The sequence below is a fragment of the Salvia hispanica genome, chromosome 3, assembly GCF_023119035.1.
Source record: "Salvia hispanica cultivar TCC Black 2014 chromosome 3, UniMelb_Shisp_WGS_1.0, whole genome shotgun sequence".
Lineage (NCBI taxonomy): Eukaryota > Viridiplantae > Streptophyta > Magnoliopsida > Lamiales > Lamiaceae > Salvia > Salvia hispanica.
This window is the reverse complement of record NC_062967.1, coordinates 39,698,654-39,720,142: the sequence shown is the minus strand read 5'-3', so window position 1 is coordinate 39,720,142 and position 21,489 is coordinate 39,698,654. Positions and strand designations below refer to the sequence as shown.

General features: G+C 36.4%; 4 protein-coding genes across 6 annotated transcripts; 2 read left to right on the top strand and 2 right to left on the bottom strand.

Annotated features, from left to right (window-relative positions):
* Positions 1–778: 778 nt before the first annotated feature.
* Positions 779–4,685, top strand: LOC125216263 (probable methyltransferase PMT21). Of its 3 annotated transcripts, none has more exons than XM_048117932.1 (8): positions 779–857; positions 1,768–2,071; positions 2,156–2,304; positions 2,397–2,592; positions 2,898–3,108; positions 3,219–3,894; positions 3,973–4,050; positions 4,129–4,685. In XM_048117932.1, the coding sequence occupies exons 2-8, from the start codon at positions 1,790–1,792 to the stop codon at positions 4,349–4,351; spliced, it is 1,815 nt and encodes a 604-aa protein (XP_047973889.1). In that variant the 5' UTR covers positions 779–857; positions 1,768–1,789; the 3' UTR covers positions 4,352–4,685. The 3 variants fall into 3 exon arrangements, with proteins under 3 accessions (XP_047973889.1, XP_047973888.1, XP_047973887.1); XM_048117931.1 differs by lacking the exon at positions 779–857 and adding an exon at positions 918–1,072; XM_048117930.1 differs by lacking the exon at positions 779–857 and adding an exon at positions 1,477–1,614.
* A 3,607-nt stretch (positions 4,686–8,292) lies between these two features.
* On the top strand, positions 8,293–13,411 carry LOC125216135 (mechanosensitive ion channel protein 10-like). The gene is made up of 5 exons (XM_048117769.1): positions 8,293–9,406; positions 12,023–12,146; positions 12,223–12,516; positions 12,757–12,959; positions 13,036–13,411. Exons 1-5 carry the CDS (start codon positions 8,304–8,306, stop codon positions 13,283–13,285), a joined length of 1,974 nt encoding a protein of 657 aa, XP_047973726.1. The 5' UTR covers positions 8,293–8,303; the 3' UTR covers positions 13,286–13,411.
* Positions 13,412–14,082: 671 nt separating this feature from the next.
* LOC125216973 (protein Brevis radix-like 1) lies at positions 14,083–17,692 on the bottom strand. Its single transcript, XM_048118775.1, has 7 exons — positions 17,572–17,692; positions 17,273–17,343; positions 16,647–16,818; positions 15,008–15,294; positions 14,804–14,933; positions 14,574–14,731; positions 14,083–14,487 (listed from the first exon to the last, which is right to left on the bottom strand). Exons 3-7 carry the CDS (start codon positions 16,752–16,754, stop codon positions 14,406–14,408), a joined length of 765 nt encoding a protein of 254 aa, XP_047974732.1. The 5' UTR covers positions 16,755–16,818; positions 17,273–17,343; positions 17,572–17,692; the 3' UTR covers positions 14,083–14,405.
* Positions 17,693–18,457: 765 nt separating this feature from the next.
* On the bottom strand, positions 18,458–21,118 carry LOC125211142. Its single transcript, XM_048110846.1, has 5 exons — positions 20,723–21,118; positions 19,355–19,450; positions 19,219–19,267; positions 18,823–18,935; positions 18,458–18,691 (listed from the first exon to the last, which is right to left on the bottom strand). The coding sequence occupies exons 1-4, from the start codon at positions 21,101–21,103 to the stop codon at positions 18,853–18,855; spliced, it is 609 nt and encodes a 202-aa protein (XP_047966803.1). The 5' UTR covers positions 21,104–21,118; the 3' UTR covers positions 18,458–18,691; positions 18,823–18,852.
* Between the last annotated feature and the right edge of the window lie 371 nt (positions 21,119–21,489).

The following is a 21,489-nucleotide window of genomic DNA, read 5'->3' as shown; positions in this document are numbered from 1 at the left end:
TTCCCTTGTAGATGAGTTTTTTTTCCATATCAGGAAGTTTTACTATGTCATTTTTATATATAGACTTTTTTTTCTTTCTTATTTAATCTATCTTACTTTATTTTCCCTATTTTTTTTATTTTTTTATCTATTTATTTAACACACTCAACATTACTTTCTTAAACTTCATGCCCAAAAGTTTTACCTCAAACATAAAAAACAAAAGAGTTAGTATCATTTTTAATTTTTCATCTCTGTTTTAATTTTTTTTTATTAATTCACAAAGTAACATTTTACTCCCTCCGTGCCGCTTTAGCAGTCCCATTGACTTTTCTGCACTCGTTTTGTAAAAATAATAATAAATAGTTAAAGTGGAGAAATAATAAAATAAAAAAGAGAATAATGTAGATAAGACTTTTCTCTATATTATTCTCTTTTTTACTTTATTATTTCTCCATTTTAACTATTTATTATATTTTTATAAAAATAAGTGCAGAAAAGTCAATGGAACTGCTAAAGCGGGACGATGGGAGTATAAAATTTGACGCAGAAATGCGCAACGATTTAACTGATCGGCTAATAAATGGGATATGTGGCGGGTCCCATCCAATATACGTATATTTCAGCAAAAAAGCCTACCGACGGCGCAATCCCAATCCATTTGAACAGTTCTATTTCAACGCTTACGCCACGTGGAATCCTCTCACTGGACCAATTTCACCCTCACTAACAGTAAATACGAAAATTCCACCCAAAATCAGCAGCAAAGCTTTAAATTATTTTCCCGGATAAAATTACGGCAAGAAAATCATCAAGGCGACGACGGAGAAAGACATTGGTAGAAACTAGAAACACTTTCCAAGCTAGATACAGAGAATGTAATGTTCACATGCATCTTATTAACTGTTTTGTTGTGATGCTGTGAGCCCACATCCATACCTCATCCTCTTCACTTCACTGCTCTCTCCCTCTCTCTCACTACCTATTTAGACACCTCCCTTTTCTCAATTGAGCAAACTTTTTTTCGCAATTCCTTTCTGTATTTTTGTTGATTTGGGAAAATACTAGCCTACATTGCACCACCAGATCTGAGGTGGGCACTGCACTTTTTGGTGAATCTGAAGTGAAAGATTTGTTAATTATATGTAAAGATTGAATCTTTTTAGGGGATTTCCGTTATCAGTAGGGTGTGATTAACTAATTCGCCCTTCTCAATCGGGTTTGTTTTTGTCACTTAGTTCTGCTTTTGGTTGGCTGAGAGTGATCCTTGACAACAGAAAAACTCAACTTTAGCTGTTTCTACTTCTTTTCATCACTCACTTTCTCTCCTTTGATTTTGTATGTTCATGTTCACACAGTTAGGTGAGATTGATGGATTTTGTTCCTTTTCTGAATTAGTGGTGGAGGGGTCCCTTGTTAAGTTGGCTGAATTCATAAAGCTTTTGGGCCCAATATCATGTGCAAAGTAGAAAATCATGCACATAAAAGTCTAAAGCGTCTCCATTGCTTTCAAATATTCTTGTTTTTTTATTCATGGCTTAAAGTCAGTTCATAAACTAATGGCTTCTCTTTGACCATTGTTGGATCAGCAAAAATTTTCTTGTTTCTCTCTGACATTGGATTTTGTTTGAGAAGGTATTACATGTTAAAGATCCATAGCATAGATGAGGTGTTGCTTATTAGTTTTATCATAATAATGTCATCTTTTTGCATATATTATGATTCAGAGGATTCAGTGATGATGCTGATTTTGATTTCTCAGATCATTGATTTCGTTTACTCATGCAGTGTGTAGAAAATTCTCGAGGTAATGAAGCACAAGGATGGGAAGCCGATTCATCAGCATGATAAGGTTTCTAGGAAAGTTCCCATGGCAATAATGTTTGTGGTGCTGTGTGGATTTTCATTCTACTTGGGTGGGATATTCTGTTCGGAGAAGGACAAGTATGCAACTAACGAGGTTGCTAAGGCGGCCGAGAATCCGAAGGAAAAGCCTGTGATTCCAGCTGCAGGGGCATTGCAAATCAAAGCTGTGAAGTTCGACGAATGCCCTGCTGATTTCCAAGATTACACCCCTTGCACGGATCCTAGGGTGATTTTCATTTTCTATTTTGTGAGATTTTGATAATTCATAATTGGGAATGCCATTGTGAAATTGTGAAGGTTTTTTTTGCAGAGGTGGAAGAAGTTCAGCCTCCATCGGCTTACATTCATGGAGCGACATTGCCCTCCTGTGTTTGAGAAGAAGGAGTGCTTAGTCCCGCCTCCGGATGGTTATAAGTTGCCTATTAGATGGCCGAAGAGCAAGGACGAATGTTGGTACAGGTATTATTTAGCAACAAAATTTTGTTTTCAGAGCTGTTTATGATGTTGTATCTGTAGGAAACTTGATACGTTTGATATTTGGATCGTCTCAGGAATGTGCCATATGACTGGATCAACAAACAAAAGTCGAACCAGCATTGGTTGAAGAAGGAAGGGGAGAAGTTCCTCTTTCCTGGCGGTGGCACTATGTTCCCCAACGGTGTCAGTGAATATGTTGATAAGATGCAGGACTTGATCCCAGGAATGAAAGATGGGACGGTTCGGACAGCCATTGATACCGGATGTGGGGTGAGTTCGACTTTATATGCTTCAAAAGCATCCATGCCATAGTATGTAGCGTGTCTGGTTTATCAATCTTCTTGCTTAGTTAGTTGCTTAAGATTGTTGTAATTATATCTCAATTCTGCCTTTCAGAATCAACAAATTGATCTTCATAAAGTCTTTTCGTGTCATTCATAAATGTAACAAGATGCAAGTCTTTCTGTTTCATTCAGTTAGTGTTCCCCATTATAGCAATCACACCAGCAAGATCAGGAAATGTGGATGATTTGTGCTTGAGAAATTGTCTAACTATTCTTGCTTGATTCGGTTAGGTGGCTAGCTGGGGTGGTGATTTACTAGACCGAGGTATTCTCACAGTTTCTCTGGCCCCTAGAGATAACCACGAAGCCCAAGTTCAGTTTGCTCTCGAACGTGGAATTCCTGCAGTGCTGGGCATCATATCAACACAGAGACTTCCCTTCCCCTCAAGCTCTTTTGACATGGCACACTGCTCTCGGTGCCTCATTCCATGGACTGAATTTGGTAATTCACCATTTCCTTCGTTTTCCATTGCCCCATCCTTTAAATGCATCCATTTTTCTGTTGTTTAGCTGAACATAGTGAGTGAACACTGCACCTACTATCATTCTTAGGTGGAATCTACCTCTTGGAGGTGCACCGTATCCTCCGGCCTGGTGGTTTCTGGGTGCTTTCCGGCCCACCAGTAAACTACGAGAACCACTGGAGAGGATGGAATACCACTATCGAAGACCAGAAAACAAATTACGAGAAGTTGCAAGAGCTGCTAACATCAATGTGCTTCAAATTGTACAACAAAAAAGATGACATTGCTGTCTGGCAGAAGTTATCAGACAGTAGCTGCTACAAGAAGCTCGAAACCCCGGATACATACCCCCCCAAGTGTGACGACGGTACTGAACCGGACTCGGCTTGGTACACTCCCATCCGGCCCTGTGTCGTTGTTCCTGACCAGAAGTACAAGAAGATAGCACTGAATTCCCTTGCCAAATGGCCCGAGCGGTTGCACACTGCCCCCGAGCGTGTCTCTGATGTCCGTGGTGGCAGCGATGGCGCCTTCAAGCACGACGACAGCAAATGGAAGACGAGGGCAAAGCACTACAAGAAGTTGGTCCCTGCAATAGGAACTGATAAGATCAGAAATGTCATGGACATGAACACTCTTTATGGAGGCTTCGCTGCTGCCTTGATCGATGCTCCATTGTGGGTGATGAATACCGTCTCCTCCTACTCTTCCAACACACTTGGCGTCGTCTACGACAGAGGACTGATCGGAACTTATCACGACTGGTAAAGATACCATTCACATTCTACAATCATAATACTCATCTTTTAACCATGTATAATGATGATCTGCCCTTTTCTTAGGTGTGAAGCTTTCTCGACTTATCCTCGTACGTACGATCTTCTTCACCTCGATGGCCTTTTCACTGCTGAGAGCCATAGGTATGCAAAGTCGAATCCGGGGTGAATTTCATCATTTTTTTGAGTTACATTAGTGTTAAACTTGTTGCTTCTATATAGGTGTGAGATGAAGTATGTTCTGCTTGAGATGGACCGGATTCTGCGTCCCAACGGGTATGCTATCATCCGGGAATCGAGCTACTTCGTGGATGCTGTGGAAACACTGGCTAAAGGGATGAAATGGGGTTGTCGGAAGGAGGAAACGGAATACGGATCGGAACAGGAGAAGATCTTGATTTGCCAGAAGAAGCTGTGGTATTCATCTAAGCAGAGCTCAAGGTGATATTTTGGGATCAAAGGAAGCATATTTACATACAGAGATTGGGGGCATTATATTTATCCACACAAAGACGAGTTCTACACTGCCATTTTGATCATAACTTTCAACCCAAGGAGGAGGAGAACTAGCTCATTCAATAACAAGTTCTAATATTTTAGTTTTTTTTTAATATATACGTATATTCTTTTACAAGGTGGATTGTATCTCTTATTCTTCCTCTCCTTGCATCTATTTCTACACCCCTTTGAAGCTGGGAAATGTGTTGAGGGTGTTGGAAGTGGGAATCGGTAGACAAACTTTTTTTTAGTATCTTAATGAGTATTTGGAAACTCTTTAATTCTAGTGTTTCTAATAACCAAGCCTTATTTCCATCTAGTTTCCAATATTTAATTTAATCGTTATTTGGGAGTATCTATTGTTTGTGTCGATTATGAGTATTAAGTGGTGGTCCATACCGTTTACCTATTTATATTTTAAGTAAGAATTATGATATATAATTAATATATTAGAGTTAATTAAGTATTTTATTATTAACTAATTTTTTATTATATTTAAAATACTAATTTAATTATACTAAAAAATCAATGATCTAAAATGAAAAGTGCGAGTAATATAGGACTGAGGAAGTATCTAATATCTATTCAATTTTATTTCAAAAATCAGTTATCAAAAAAATAAGCAATACTACATGGAAATCATGTAAACGTGGTAATCTAAAAGGTGTTATTGGAATCAAATCCTTGTTATATGACACTACAAAACCACCAAATTCATTCGTCCCAAGTTAATCTAGTCTATGCTTTTCAGCATGTATGATTTAATAAAATTGTATTTAATGAATTAATTGAAGTAAAAAAAAAAAAAACTCATTTAATCTAACTAATACGAATCGATTAACATGAGACATAAAAGAGTCTCATACACAGTTAGGCTGCCTCCTCCAAGTAAAGTTTTTGATAGCTAACAATTTAGGATAGGAGTATTACTTACGAATTATGCTTGTGTGGTAATTTTAACACTAGTACTAGTGAACATGAGAAGTGGTCCTTATAAAAAGAGACATTTATCAAATGATTGAAATATTCTAGAATGTGAACTTATTTGCCCCATTGCAAGTTGCAACTTATACAAATGGAGCCTAATTTCCCCACGGAATGATGTTAATATTTTTTTGGTTCATGCATTAATATCTGAACTTATTGTGAGTAACATTTAATGAATGAATTAAATTGTAGTATCTTTTTGCAAAAAGAATAACATGTGGAGAATAAAGTATTTAGGTAAGCTTGGTTCCGTGAATGAAAAATTCTGAGCGCTTTAAATAAGGAATTAAAGTTGAACTACTTTCCCATAAATCTCTGTTTCCAAACCAAAATTTAGCAAAACGCGCAACCGATACATTGGATTTGGATACGTCAATGTATCTCTTATGTGTTGGTAATTGGTATACAACTCAAATGATTTTGTCCATTCCAATTATATAATTCACCTTTCTCTTTTTAGAGACAAAACTATTTGCCATTTTAAAGTAAGGCAAACTTCTGAAAGAAAATCACAAAATGTGATCAAATTCTGCTCTAATTCTATAACTTTTAATTATAGTATAGTTTTGACATTGTTCTTAATTTTCTCATTGATTTAGATTTTTTAAAAATTATGTATGACGTGTAAGCCAAAATCTATGACTTAAGCATATTTGTACACCACTCACCAAAATCATAGATTTAAGTCTGAAAAATATAAATTAGACTAATGTATTTTGGCCTTCAAATCATACCCAATTTCTCATAATTCAAGTCAATGGATAATTAAGAAAAATGTCAACATTATGATATACTCCTAATTAGCTATATTTTAAAGTTGTGAGATTGATAATAAATTGGCCAAACTTTATGATATTTCCGACAGTTTAGCCTTTAAGTTTTAAGTTGTATTCTAGTATTACCTCATATGAATTGAATCACATTGTTGCACAAACAATATTTGTATTGTAGTGTCCTCTCAATCTGTTTTCTTTTTAATAGATCTTATATTTTATTTTTTATTTCTTCGTGAGCAGATTCTTGTGGATTTTAAAAAAATTCTTCTTTTCTCTTACTATTTTAGTTAGTATTTTTTTTTAATTTTCCTTCATTTTTTCCATGTCTGACTGCTAAATATATAGTTTTTATTTTATTTTTGGTACATTCAGTCTCCTAGCTATTTAGTGTGGCTACGGTGACTGCTACCAATTAGCCATATATATATACGAAGAAAGATGTGGGAAAATTAGTTAAATTTCATTATAGATTCAGAAAGTGCAAATACGAGAAATTAAATGCAAACTTTGAGAGATTGGTTTCATTACTTTAGTTAAAACTTTGAAAGATTCGACTTCTTTTTTCTTTTTCTGGAATTTGGACAAAATAATAGAAGAAGGATTAATTAGAGTATGCGGAGCATCCTCATATTCCTATATATTTATTGGGAAAAATATCTAAACTACCAAAATATTGCATGCATTCTAAAATATCACATAAAATCCAAATAGTAATACCTAAAAATTCAAGTCGATGAAACTTTACTTTTTCCTTACTTGGCTGTTTATTTGTGACTTTGTGCTGACTTCATAAAATCAGTTCACTATAATTAAGCATCCAAAAAATATCCACATTTATCCTTTTCTTATAATAAAGAAAAACTCAATAAATATTTTGTTCATTTTATTTAGTTAAAATAGATATATTCAGCAAAAACTAACGATTTAATTTTTCAACATTTAAGAGAGATAAAGTATTAAAATACAAAATAAAAAATTTGGATACTATTTGAAGGGCAAATTGCACAAAAACCATGAAGTTGGACAAATTTCAATCAATTATGTAACTTTTAAAAATAAGCGGTTAGTATTATAATTTTAACATTTTTTTATACCAAAAATCAATTTATTTTTATGAGTGATATCTAAACTTTAAAAAAAACATGGATTTCGGCTTTTCTTGTTATACGCACTTTCCATCAATTAAAAGATGAGAATTGAGAAAAATGTCCAATTTAATACTCTTCTCATCTCTCTATCTCTCGTTATTTGTCTCAGTTTTTCATTTTATTTTATCCCTTATTAATTATCTCACTTTATTTTTACTGTTTTTGACAGTGAATCTTATATTATACTCTCTCCGTCTCATTGAAGATGACTCACTTTCCTTTTTAGTTTTTCCCAATTAAGATGATTCATTACTTAAAATGAAACAACTTTATCTCTACTTTATTCTCTTTCTCTTACTTTACTCTCTCATCTTAACACACAAAATAAATTTACATAAAATCTCGTATCGCCCAAGAAAGGGGTCATCTTCCTTGGAACGGATGGAGTACTAATTTAGTTTTACTCACATTTATTATAAGTAACTACTAATATATAAAACTATAATCCACACTCTCCCCTAACTTTTTCCACCCATTCTTTTTCACATTTCTTAAAACTCATGACGAGTCAAATTGGAACACATATATTAGGAGATAGATAGAGTAATACTTTTGACTAGTATTTTCCAAAGTTGTAGACTTACCAGGATTTTACCAAGTATCATGATTTTTATAGTAATTTTCCATTATTTACTATTCCATCTAATCCATAAGAGTATGTACTCTTTTGGTTTGACATGGATTTTAGTACACAAATGGTAAAGTAAGAGAAATGTAAAAATAAAAAATAATTAAAGTATTGTTAGTATAGAATTAGTAACCTTATTAGAGAGAAAAAAAATTTCAAAATTAAAAAGAACATACTCTCATGGGACGACGGATTAAAAGGGAAAGAGTGCATAATAATCTTGTGGGATAGAGGGAGTATAAAACAATTTAGGACACGTGATGATAATTGAAGATGTACTCCACATTGTAGATAACTTTCCCTATATATAAAGCATGATCATACTATACTACACACACAAACAAATTAGAGCAATAAACAATGGATGACAACACACCATCTTCCGATCATCATGTCATTCACTTAGGGGACGATCAAAACCACAAGTCCCACTCCTCCGACGCCACCAAACTACGTCGTTTAAGCTTCTCCAAGCCCAAATCCCGCTTCAACGAATTCTCCCGCCTCGAAACCCTCAACGAAACCCCCAACTCCGACGACAGCGACTCCTTCCTCACCTCAGACGGCGACGACGAAGAAGAGGATCGCGACAACGTGGCACTCCCTTCAAGGAGCAGGCGAAACAAGAAGAAGAATTCACTCATCAAGATCCGGTGGAGAATCCTAATGGAGTGGATCCTGTTGATCCTCATCACCACGTGCCTCGTCCTCTCCTTAACCATCTCATCCCTCAAGGAAAAACGCACGTGCGGCCTCGAGCTGTGGCGGTGGTGCCTCATGATCCTGGTCACCTTCAGCGGCCGCCTCGTCTCCGGCTGGATCATCCGCGTCGCCGTCTTCCTCGTCGAGCGCAACTTCATGCTGCGGGAGAAGGTGCTCTACTTCGTCTACGGCCTGCGAAAATCGATCCAGAATTGCGTGTGGCTCGGCCTCGTCTTGCTCTCGTGGACCTTCATCTTCAACGCCAGGATCCACAAGAACAACAAGCTCCTTAAAAAGCTCTTCCAGGCGCTCGTGGCCATCCTCATCGCCGCGACCGTCTGGCTGGTCAAAATCATCCTGGTCAAAGTGCTGGCCTCCTCCTTCCACGTGGCCACCTACTTTGACCGGATGAAGGAGAGCGTGTTCCAGCACTACGTGCTGGACACGCTCTCGGGGCCGCCCATGGACGAGGCGGCGGTGGCGGTGGCGGTGGCGCGGGAGAGGAGCGTGGGGAGGGTTTTGTCGAGGAGGCACGGGACGAGGAAGATCGACATGGAGAAGCTGAGGAAGCTGAGCATGCAGAACACGGCGACGGCGTGGAGCGTGAAGAGGCTGGTGAACTACGTGAGGTTTTTCGGGCTGTCGACTATCTCGAAGACGGTGGATCAGTTCGGAGGGACGGAGTCGGAGATCACGAGTGAATGGGAGGCGATGGCTTCTGCTAAGAGGATCTTCAAGCATGTTGCTAAACCTAGGGCCAAGTAAGTAATTATTTTATCCGTCCACGAAATAACGTCCTAATTTGTTATTTTAGGATTTTCAAGAGTCAAAGTCATACCTCCCTCCGTCCTCAAAGAATATGCACTTTGGGTTCGGCAAGGGTTTTAATGCAAAATTAATGAAATAAGAGAGATATAGAGAGAAAAAGTAATTAAAGTATTGTTAGTGGGAAATGAGTCTCACCTCACTAGAGAGAGAATTTTCAAAATTAAAAAATGCATATTCTTATGAGACGGGCTAAAAAGAAAAGAATGCATTTTCTTGTGGACCGAGTGAGTATTAAACTAGTAATATTAGGGCTAATTGAACGTGAGGACATGCTCCATATCTTTTTCCAAAACCTAATAATTGTGTCTTATTATACCAATTCTTTATCGGACTAGCTACTTGTAACTAATTATAACCGAATTTAATATAAATAAGTATACACAATTTTTATACTATATCTAAATTCTAAGGTAATTATCAATAGTTGTACGCATGCATGATGCAAGATTTGATAGATATATAATGATGTATTTGTCTTAACAAGTGGAAGCAGTTTTATTGAAGTGGAATCCATTTTATTTCCATTTCATCACCTCTTATGACTGCTTATTGAGTAGTACCTAGTACTCCATCGGTTTTAAATAATTTGTCTCACTTTCAGCGGATACAGATTTTAAGAAAGATAATGAAAAGTGAGTTAAAAAAATTAGTGAAATGTGGGTCCTATTTTTAAGAAAAGTGAATTGAAAAGTTAGTGAAGTAGTAGTTTTATAAAATGTGAGTAGAAATAAGTTAGTGGAATATGTGATTCACTATAAAAAAATGGTAAAAAAGTGAAATGAGACAAATTATATGGGACGGATTCGAATGGAAAAATGGAAAAAATTATCTGAGATGGAGGGAGTATATATATTATTTTAAGAACCCTGAAATAGTAATTTTTCTTGGACAGATTCCTTTTTCCTTATTTTCACTTCAAATTATGATAATATAGTATTACTAGCATATTATTATAGGTTATTGATGTGATAATATATTTTCATTTTTTCTTTTCTCTGGAAGGTGTTGTGATAGAAAAAATCTACAAATTATGATAATATAGTACTAGCATATTATTATAGGATATTGATGTGATAATATATTTTCATTTTTTCTTCTCTGGAACGTGTGATAGAAAAAAAAAATGCTCATGAGAATTTTACAATCAAATTGAAGGCATCCTAAGAGATGTTTGATGTGTAACATGTCTTCTCAAACTATTCTCATCTAGTTTCGCACTTTATAAGCTTGGATATTGATTACTTTATAAAAAAAATACTTGCTACGGACTCTATTAGAAGTTTCATTTGACCAATTTAATTTAAAAAATTGTTTGACTTTTTTAATGAATCCCATGCATCACTAATTAAATATGTTGACTAGGGGAGGAGACAATAGTTTGTGGTTGTGAGCTGTCATATGCACTTTTTTCCAATATTTCAGCAATATTAATCGATTTAGAGGCACGGGAATCATAGACTATAATTTTGCAATAGTGATACTGTGAATCCACTTGACCGTACAAACTAATTGTGGGTGTTGATTGTGACTATTGAAATATGTTGCTTCATTACTTTTAAGAATGCGCACCCAAAATTCCTTCAACGTGACAGCCTCTAATTTATTATCCAAGATATACAAGCATGCTTGTCTTTATTATTCCGTTTAAACACATATGTGAAAATATAGAGAGAAAGTGATTGACAGAAGAAGCTGAGAAATCCAGGATAGCACTACCTGAGAGATGTTACACATTAATTTCAAGAAATTCATTATATCATATTGTCACGTTTTGTTTTCCACTATAGAAGCCCATCACTTTTATTTTTACACTTTGGTCCCAATTTTCATGTCTTGTTGTACGTTATAACATTTCACCAAACTCATGTAAGTTCACCACTAACCTATATAGTCATGAAACATCACACATCCTCACTCGATACATGGCCCTCCCACTAAATTTTTGTCAGCACTCATATTAGTCATCTAGTACTATATATTCCTACTGTCTCCAATTTTGCACCTCCATTTATAGTCATATTAGTTCACTACTACATTAATATTGGTTCTTTGATATTGAGCTTAATTAAATCATGAACTCATATTCATGAACTTACGAACTGATATTGAGTTCTCAATTGATATGTTGATACTAAAAGTATTTGTGAATTGATATGGTTATGTGGTCTGACTTTAAGAATTAAAAGTCCTGAAATGAACCCATCTTCTATACATATGTATGTATATGTATGTTTGAGTAATGATGTTATATAGTAGTATCTCTATGAGTACTATAATAAAAAATGAGCTGATAATAAGTACACTAACACAACACAAAATGCATTCAACCTTAGGGTTTTTTAATTGCAAAACATATAATTAATCATTCATTATGATGGCCAATTTATATTTGATTGGTCTATATGTTACAAACCTGAATGAATTTGAAGTCTCAGATTAATAGTGAAACAATACAAAAATTATGGTTATGTAGAACTAATTAAACAGTATATGAACATTGTACTAACGATTAATGAAGTGATGGAATTTTTTATACTTGTTCTATGTAGGTACATTGAGGAGGATGATCTGATGAGATTCTTGAAGCAAGTTGAGATTCATACCATATTCCCCCTCTTCGAAGGCGCGGTTGAAACCGGCAAGATCTCCAAACCCGCCTTCAGAAACTGGGTGGTAAGCCCTCTCTACGCTTCTAGAAGTTCGAATTCTTGTTTTCACCAGTTAGATTCATTGGTGCTGTCATTGATAGGTCCGGGCTTACTATGAACGGAAGTCTCTAGCACATTCCTTAAACGACACGAAAACAGCAGTCCAGCAGCTTCACAAAATAGCCAGTGCCATTGTCAGCATGATCATAGTAGTCATAACAGTCCTAGTGATGGGGCTGGCTTCGACCAAGGTGATAGCGTTCATCATAACGCAGCTCCTCCTCGTGGGCTTCACGTTCCAGAACATGTGCAAGACCGTCTTCGAGTCCATTGTCTTCGTGTTTGTGATGCACCCCTTCGACATAGGTGACCGATGTGTCATTGATGGTGTCCAGGTAACGCACCAAAACACATCCCAATATCAATGATGAGTTAATGTGTGTAGCGAGTGATTCAGTTGAGAACTATCTTAAAATGAGAACTTGTCAGCAGCACAAAATATATTTTGTTGGCAGCACAAAACATATCAGTTGACCAACTGATATGTTTTGTGCTGCCCATTATAAGTTCTCATTTTAAGATAGTTCTCAACTGAACCACTCCCAACGCGTGTATAACTATGTATGTTTATGCAGCTGATAGTTGAAGAGATGAACATACTAACAACAGTGTTCCTTCGCTACGACAACGAGAAAATCTACTATCCGAACTCAGTCCTCATCACCAAACCGATCAGCAACTTCTACAGAAGCCCGGAGATGAGCGACGCCATCAACTTCACCATCGACGTCTCCACACCAATGGACACGATAATAACACTGAAGAAAGCAATACAAACGTAAGAATCTCAACCGTCATACTAATATGTTTTTCTCAAGAGTACGACAATGAGGCCGCTTTCGATGACTCTGCAGGTACATTGAGAGCAAGCCAAATTACTGGAACCCGAAGCATTCGATCATAGTGAAGGAGATCGAAAATCTGGACAAGCTGAAGATGGCCTTATGCGTGCAGCACACCATCAACCATCAGAACTACGGGGACCGGAACATCAGGATAACGGAGCTGTTCCTCGAGCTGAAGAAGATCTTCGGAAACCTCAATCTCAAATATCATCTTCTGCCGCAGGAGATTCATCTCACGCAAGTCGACATCAGCTACTAATTGAAACATCCTCTACTAAAGGCAGGGCTAATTAGTTATTTATCTTCTTAAACTACAACTTCTTCAGTTCTAAGCGTTGTACCAAATCTTCATTAGTTAAGAGATAAATATTTGGCATGGTGTTCACTTCTGATTATAGTCCAATATTCTGCGCATTTTAAAATCCATAAAAGAAAAATTTTAACTAATGGAAGTTTAAAATTTATGCAAAAGATAACTATATATTTTGTTGATAAGGAAAATTCAAATTTTGAATTTGAACATAATATATCTTCCTTAGATACCATCAAGAGGAGTAAATATAATGTAGGAAAAAAAGCTAAATAGTAGTAGTATATTTTTAACACAACAATATTACTAGTATAATTTAGAAAATGTTTCAGCTCATGACCATTATAAATACCCATTTTTTCTTGAAAGAACATTGAGATCACTTGGTATGTATAACATTGCATGAAAAGGAAGTTAAGAGATCACGTTGACATCTTTCACATAGTATGGTCCTACGTAGGGATGTCAATCGGACTATCCCGTTTGGGTTTGGGCCTAACTGCTTGGATTTTCGAGCTATTTGGGTACGGGCCATTAGTTACCAAGTCCCCTAGGCCTGCTTTTCATTCTCCAATTTGTTGTTTCAATCTTTTATGAATGTGAATAAAGAAATGTTTTGTTTATCAAGTGTTTTAAACCTGCAACAACGAACCTTGGGAAAACACATGGTGTAACATATCCAGCTGAGAAGTTAGTGTTGGGCATCAGTAGTAATCTAGGACAGATTATAAATAAACACATGAAAAGAAATTTTATTGTACTCAACAATGGTTTTCGAAACACCAAAAACACGTGCACAACACCAACACAAACCACACTACAATACTTGAGGACACACCCCAAGACACACTCTTGAAGGACAGACTTCACAAGACACCCGAGAACATACCTCTAGCAAGATGAGGACACACCTCACCCACTCTTATCAGTTAGCAAATATGACTGTAAGCTCTTGTACGTCACTTGCAAAGGCGTCTGTACCTCCACCTATGGCGAAGTCGTTTGTGCTTCTACCTCTATCATTCGCATGTGCCTCGAACATTTTGGTGAAAATAAATCCAGAAATGCATCAAGAAAGATACTGTCTTTGTATCCTATCCCTGTTGGTTTCCCACCAATGCTTGGCATGCACCTCTCCAAATTTGTCACAGCTACAACATATCAACAAAAGATGTTAACTCAATGTAAAGGCAAACCATCTCTGCATTGTGAGGAGCATTGTTGGAGAAATCGAGACCTGAATCTGACACGACGAAGCTCTCTAGTGCCATCCCCAAGCTGCCTGATGGTGATCTCAACACCAGGCTCGTCTTCCTCTATCCATTCCGATTCAATGTCGCTTACAGACATGTCTCTGGAGGAGGAGGAGGCCGTTATCCTCGATGCTTCCTCTCTCTGCATTCCAAAGTAACTGCTAGAGTATAACAGCAAGTGTAGCTATCGAATAGCGGATAAAAGGGCACTTACTCCATCCTCGGATCTCCTGGGAGTGTTTATATCCTGCTGATTGAATCTCTGCACATTGTATAGCTCTACTACCCTATCATAATTCTCACTCCACCATCTCTGTGCTTGCCACTTGTTGAACATCTCCCGGCTTCAAATACATAATAAACTATAAATTTATAGTCTGAATGCAAAGTAGGTAATAGTGACTCTGACAATAGGTACCTGAAACGAATTCGTTTAAGGTCATTCCCTCCGTGAGGGAGAGAGACAAAGGTGATCTGAACTCCGGGCTCAACTTGAGCAGTCCATTGTTTCGGCCCTTCTTCATCTTCCAGCACCACTTGGGACGGGAAATCCCAAGCCGGAGTGGAGCTTGTGCTCCCTGGTGGCAGTGGATATGCATCTGAAATTGTATCAAAATCGGGATATGATCTCTGGCCTTTCTTGTAACTCCCTTCTGCCTCACCGGGCTTCCCTTTACGAGACACCTTGAATGTCATGTCCTTAATCTGCTCACAACACCAAGTATTTGAGGATTAATCACATCACATGACCTCGAACAAACCAATCAATAGTATTAAAATCATTGTATCGAAAAACACATCTAATGTTGTGAAGTTAACGTCTAGTTTGCCTTCATATTGCCAACACAAGGTAACATTTATCGTAGTTGAATGGGGGGGAACTTTATGGATCTGCAGACAGCTTCCTAAAGCATAATAGTACATGAGTTGTTTTTTTGAAATGAAAGTTCTGGAAACTAATATATCAGACATATCACACCCTCTCATTTTGAAGAAAATACTAAAACTATATAAATTACTCCAGTTAATATGAACTACAGTTAAGATAACTGCATATATATATCAGCAGCAGTCTGCAGCTAAGGTAAATGGTACTACTATAGTGTATTGATTTCATTGGTTTAATAATGGAATATTCTACTTCATTTTTCAACTACTTAACTTCTTAGGAATATGACTGTCTTCTTACACATTCTTAGTCCAAGATGCTTCCAGCTAGAGGAAATATTCTTACAGTAGCAAAATCTTGACAAAAAAACTGATCAAGACTACATGTGATCCACATCATAAAGTTTGTCTTAAAATAGGTATCAATCAAGACTAGGATATGATTCCAATGCAATGCAACTATGTCCTAATAAAAAGAAGAGAAACATTGTTTACAGTTATCATAAGAGTTATTGGCATTGTTGGGTGGGGACCATCACATAAATTGCATTTACACAATTCATTCTCACATTAAATATTTTAATTAAGAGGAGAGGACCCAAGGAACTAAAGTTCATATTAGTTCCCATTAGAAGATGCATCTCCCCTTCAATTTAAGTTGCTGTCTCACCCACTAGGCTCCCTCGTTTTCGAATACGGCTATGATAAAATGGAGTGGTGAAAATAACAAAAATATCTAAGACTAGACAAGCAAAATATTAAGGTGTTTGTGGTTGATGATAAATGAGGTGGAAATGTTTGTGTTCATGAAATCTCTATTTAAAGCTCATTTTTCACCATACTTACTGTCATCATATTCTATATTTCTATTCCTACCTCTGGCGCAGAAAAATGGATTATGAAGGAGTAATTTTTATGGGCCCAAAACCACACAATATTTTATACTCTGCACAACACTGCATGTTACAATTCATCGAGTGAGTATTATCTCGTCCCTAAAAAATAGTCTATCATTTATCATTTCAGTTTAGTTCGTCCACAAAAATTAGCCCAAATCTATTTTAGACAAAAATTTGACTAACATTTCACTATTAGTTGAGTTGAGTATGTTTTTATCTTGTAATTTACTCATTTCGTATTAAAAATAAAACACAGCATATATATAGAACCTGCGCAGTTAGGCTTTTGACGGCGTCTTTGGTGCTGGGAGTCCCACGTGAGGCTTCCTCTCCGCCATCTTCCGTTGTCTGCTTTGAGCAAGTTATACACGTCAGCATCGTCTTACCCTTCTTTTTTACTAGTTACTTCCTGTCTTTTTTATGTTGATGTTTTCTCTTTTACCTGCAGTGAAAATGGGATATTTTGAATCAATTTGAATGGAAAAATATTCATGAACAATCGTCTTTCTTTATACAAAAGGATCAGTAACATATGGTCTATTAATTGCAATCAATGCGTGAGCCCAAATAATTGAATGTAAAATTTCCAAAGTGGTCTGCTCTGCGCCAGCTTCAATCAAGGAATATAGAAATCGAGATTTTTTGGCCATAAATTTTAATACTATCATTCAACACAATAATCACACATTTTCTCAGCTTGTGAATCTGTGTTTGAACAATGATTTTAGTTAACAAAATATTTCGTATTACACAAACAATGATTTCGGTGTCACACGACAAAATATATTAAATGAATGCAAAAAAATGATCAAAGCAATGTTGATAATTAATGAAAATTGTGGAATGCCATTTATTCAGTCAGAAGGAGAACTATACCATACTACTCACTGACTTACCTCCAAACACAAACGATATAATCAACAAAAGGACGTGTGATCTCATGAGTTAATCGTAGTCTTCAAAACCTCTATATGCAGAAAAAAGGTTAATGAAATAAGTTAATTTCCTGACACTGATTAGTAGTAATAAATAGATAATCATAGAGGGAGAGATTTGAACAGTATGTAAATGCAGTACCCCTTTGCACAAAAAATTTAAGTCTATATATAACAAAAATGATCGATAGATATACATAAATGGAAATAAAAAATGAGGAGTTGAGACAAAAAGAGAGAGAGAGAGAGCAATGTCCGACGTTGTATTGCGGTATTTATAGGTGGGAGACGTGACGCCGTCATGTTCCATCGTTATCTAACGAACCGCGAATCGCATCAAGGAGTTGTACGTCGAGCTCCGACGAACTGTACCCAGCTGCAGGCACTATGGTGTTTAATTTTATATGGACATTCGCAGTAAGGGGAGATTGAGGTGGACAAACCGGGGCCGGGCCCACCTGTCACGGCCACCAATTCGTTTGGAGGGAATGCCACGTGGATTCTTCTAGTTGATTGGAATTAACATGGTCATGCTGGTTGTTCGTGTGCTAAATGGAACGGGAGTGAAGAAATGATTTTGAGAGATCATCGGCAATCAAATCTTGATTTGTTCCCTTAAAATTATAAGACAAAATCTTTTTTTATATAGTATAATATAAGTGAAAATCTTTTTTAATACTAATATAATTTGAATTTGTCTAGCATATATTCTGGCAACTAGATTGCTAGTATTATACTCCTACAAGCATACTCACCCCAAGGCCCAAACCTTAAACCATATCATCATTTAATTTTCTTTATTGTCATACAACATTATATTTACTTCTTATTTTGTTATATACTTAGTATAAAATTAAAATAAATAACTAAATATGACATCAATTAAATACCAAAATTTACATCATTTAAATTACTAAAATGACAAATTCAAGATAAACTTCAATGCTAAATTGTCGGTGGGTGACCAAACTTCATCGATGCAATCGATTGGAGGTGGATGTAAATTGTGATTGTATGTTTTAATTATAAATGAAAAAACTTATGGAGACATCATGGAGTCCTCATGTCATGTTAATGCATTAGTTGAATGATCATTATCAATTATAGAGTATTGTGTATCTACTAATTACTATAATACCCCTGAAACATTTTCAAGTTTTATAGATGAAGGAAAATTCTGGCATATCCCACAGCCAGGGGCCACAATTATTAGGTCCTACTATAAAACTTCATCTCTACAAAAGTGCTATTTGTATGGAGTGGGATCGTTGATTGTCACAAAACAATAGTTTTAGCTTGCTCACCGATGCAAGAAGATGCACTAAGTTGCTGCCCTGGAACCTCACTTGCGCCATTTCCATCAATCTAAGCATATAAATCCTGCCACAACAGAATTAGCACAAACTTATTCCATATAATTGTGACTAACTTAAAAGCTCAGCTCCTATTTTGATACAAGATCTTATGCCAAATTGCCACCGAAAAACTGAAGTCATTAACTAGTCTCTTACCTAGGAGCCGTCACGGTGTCAAGATGCAGTTTATGAGATCCCAAAACGGCTCTTGAGTGAAGAAATGCTTTTCTCAGTACTTTTTGCTAGCTCGGGAATAGTTGTTTTACATACTGAAACATTCACATATACACAAATACTGTGAGAAATGGAGTGGTATAATTCATAGCTCTTCATGTTCTAAAAATGTTTCGTTGGTGCATGCAAGAACATATGTATCAGTGTTACTAGACCTGGAAAATATTGACTGCCTAGATTGTTATGTTTCTTAAATGAATATTGTGATATAGTAGGATATATTCACCATGAAAAAGGGGAACAAAGATCTTGGTGCATTTAAGTAGGAAGATAATGATTTATTTTGAACTATAGTTAAAGAGTAAGAAACAAGCTTACGACGAGATGCAGTGGTCTGTGCTTCTGCTATAAACTCGGCATATGAAGCCTGAAACAAATTATGTATATCATATTAGACAGATTGATGTCAAGAAACATAGGAGTACATCTTTTTTCCAAGAAAGGGGGTTCCCACCTTCATTGCTTCTCTACCTTCATTGATTCGATCAAACATCTTCTTATGTTCTTTATCTGCCTCATCCATGATTCGCTGGCATTCTTGAGTCTGGATCTGTTCAAACAAAAAATATGCAGATACAAATACATGTCAGACAGAGTCTAATACTTGAAGCACAATATGCATCAAATTGGATAACTGAGCTTTTGACACATGGAAAGCGCTGGACATGTAAAAGCGAAGATTCAGTAAGAGTATAATGTACATGGAAGGCGCTGTATGACAATGTTCACGACGATCTACAGATTTAGGAATTAAGAGTGCACACTGTACACATAAGAGAAGATCAGTTAGAGTATAATGTACATGGAAGGCGCTGTATGACATTGTGCACGAAGATCTACAGATTTAGGAATTAAGAGTGCACCACTGTACACATAAGAGAAGATGTATACCAGGCACACAATGGACCTCAAAACCTACAAACAACGCGTCTAGTTCAACTGATAATGGTGAAACTTCACGTCATCAACAGAGATTAGAAGCATCTAAATCGTTCTTTATTTAACTCAAGTAATTTATAAAATACTAAACAACAATTTCAAAATAAGGCACAGTAAGAATCTCAGATTGTTCTGTTCTAAACAAGGTGGCCATTGCTCTTAGAAGAGTCCAGTATTTGAGATAGTGTCAGCTAAAAAGATGATGCAGTGAACATTTTCATCGCAGCTCAATATTCATAAAATCGTCAAGAGAATATTTGATCTCCAAGTTTGTTCTAGTATTTAGATGAGGTAATATGCGCTATAATATATACTCTCCAACATATTTGCAATTGATAACAATGAAAAAGCAACGTTGATACAATAATGACTATGACATATTTGGATCACAACTTAGATTCTAGTTTTGCATCATTAAGCTCAGCAAGGTCATGTATCAATTTGAAACTACCAGCAGCAGAGAGATTGCAACATGCACGAAAATTCAGAGAAAATGACTCTTAAGTCTTAACAAGTACTCCTAATGGTTACTTTCGTAATTGACTACATATATTGTTCTAGAGTAATAAGCAGATGTAGAGAACCATATCGCAAATGTTAAATCATAGATGAAGAGAACTGATTATAATGCATAACTACGAATAAAACAAACATGATGTACACAGATTATGCATAGCACTTATTCCACACAGAGCTCGTGGAGTTTACAGAAATAAGGAAAAAACAGAGTTCTCATTGCATTTCGTCAATGATACGCGAATTAGCTAACATTAACCCTGAGCGTCCTGATATAGTAATTAAATCAATACTTACGGCATAAACGGATTCACGATCTACACGGTTTACCAAAAAAAATTAAGAAAATGGCGAGAGAGAGAAAAACCTTGTAGCGTTTGTGCAGGCGACACTTTGAAGACTCAAAATCCTTCGCAATTTCAGAATGCGATCTCTCCATATGTTGCTTGATGGATTCCATATTAGAAGACGCCAGATCCTTCAGATCAGCGATCGTGTTCACACTTTTAAGCGGCGGCGATGGAGAGAATCCAGTAGGCTGAATTCGCTTCGAACCTGATGCTCTAGAAACGCATTTTTTGTTCTTCAACGACGAGCCGATACCTGCGAGTGCATTGAGATCGAAATCGAACAGCTCTGCCGGAGACTCCGCCGGCGATGGACTCATCGTGGCCGCTGCGTCCGGCGGTGGTAGAGGAGATGGTCCTAGGAGCGCGGCTGCTGATGATTTCGTCGATTTCTTCCTCATCTCTAGCTGTCTTTCAATTTTTGCCGTGCTTTTGTGATTGATTTTGGGAAGTTTGCTGCGCTTGGGAATTTATAGTGGCGCGGGATTTTTCAAGTTTGAAAAAAGGATTATAGAATGGGAAGGAAGCTAGTGGAGTATATTTTTGAAAATTTTCAAAATATTATTAATAGAGTATTTATGTTTTCAAAATTTTCAAATTATTCTAGACAATATAAGTAACTTTTATATTTTCATCAATTATTCTTATTTTCCATCAAATGGCCACTATATAAAGTTTAATGACAAAAAACTTAGTTTCCCTCAACACATGAAATGCAGTTGATTAAGCAAAAAATAAGAATGATTAATACCATTTTGTGCCCGTGATCTTTAGCAAAAATATCTCA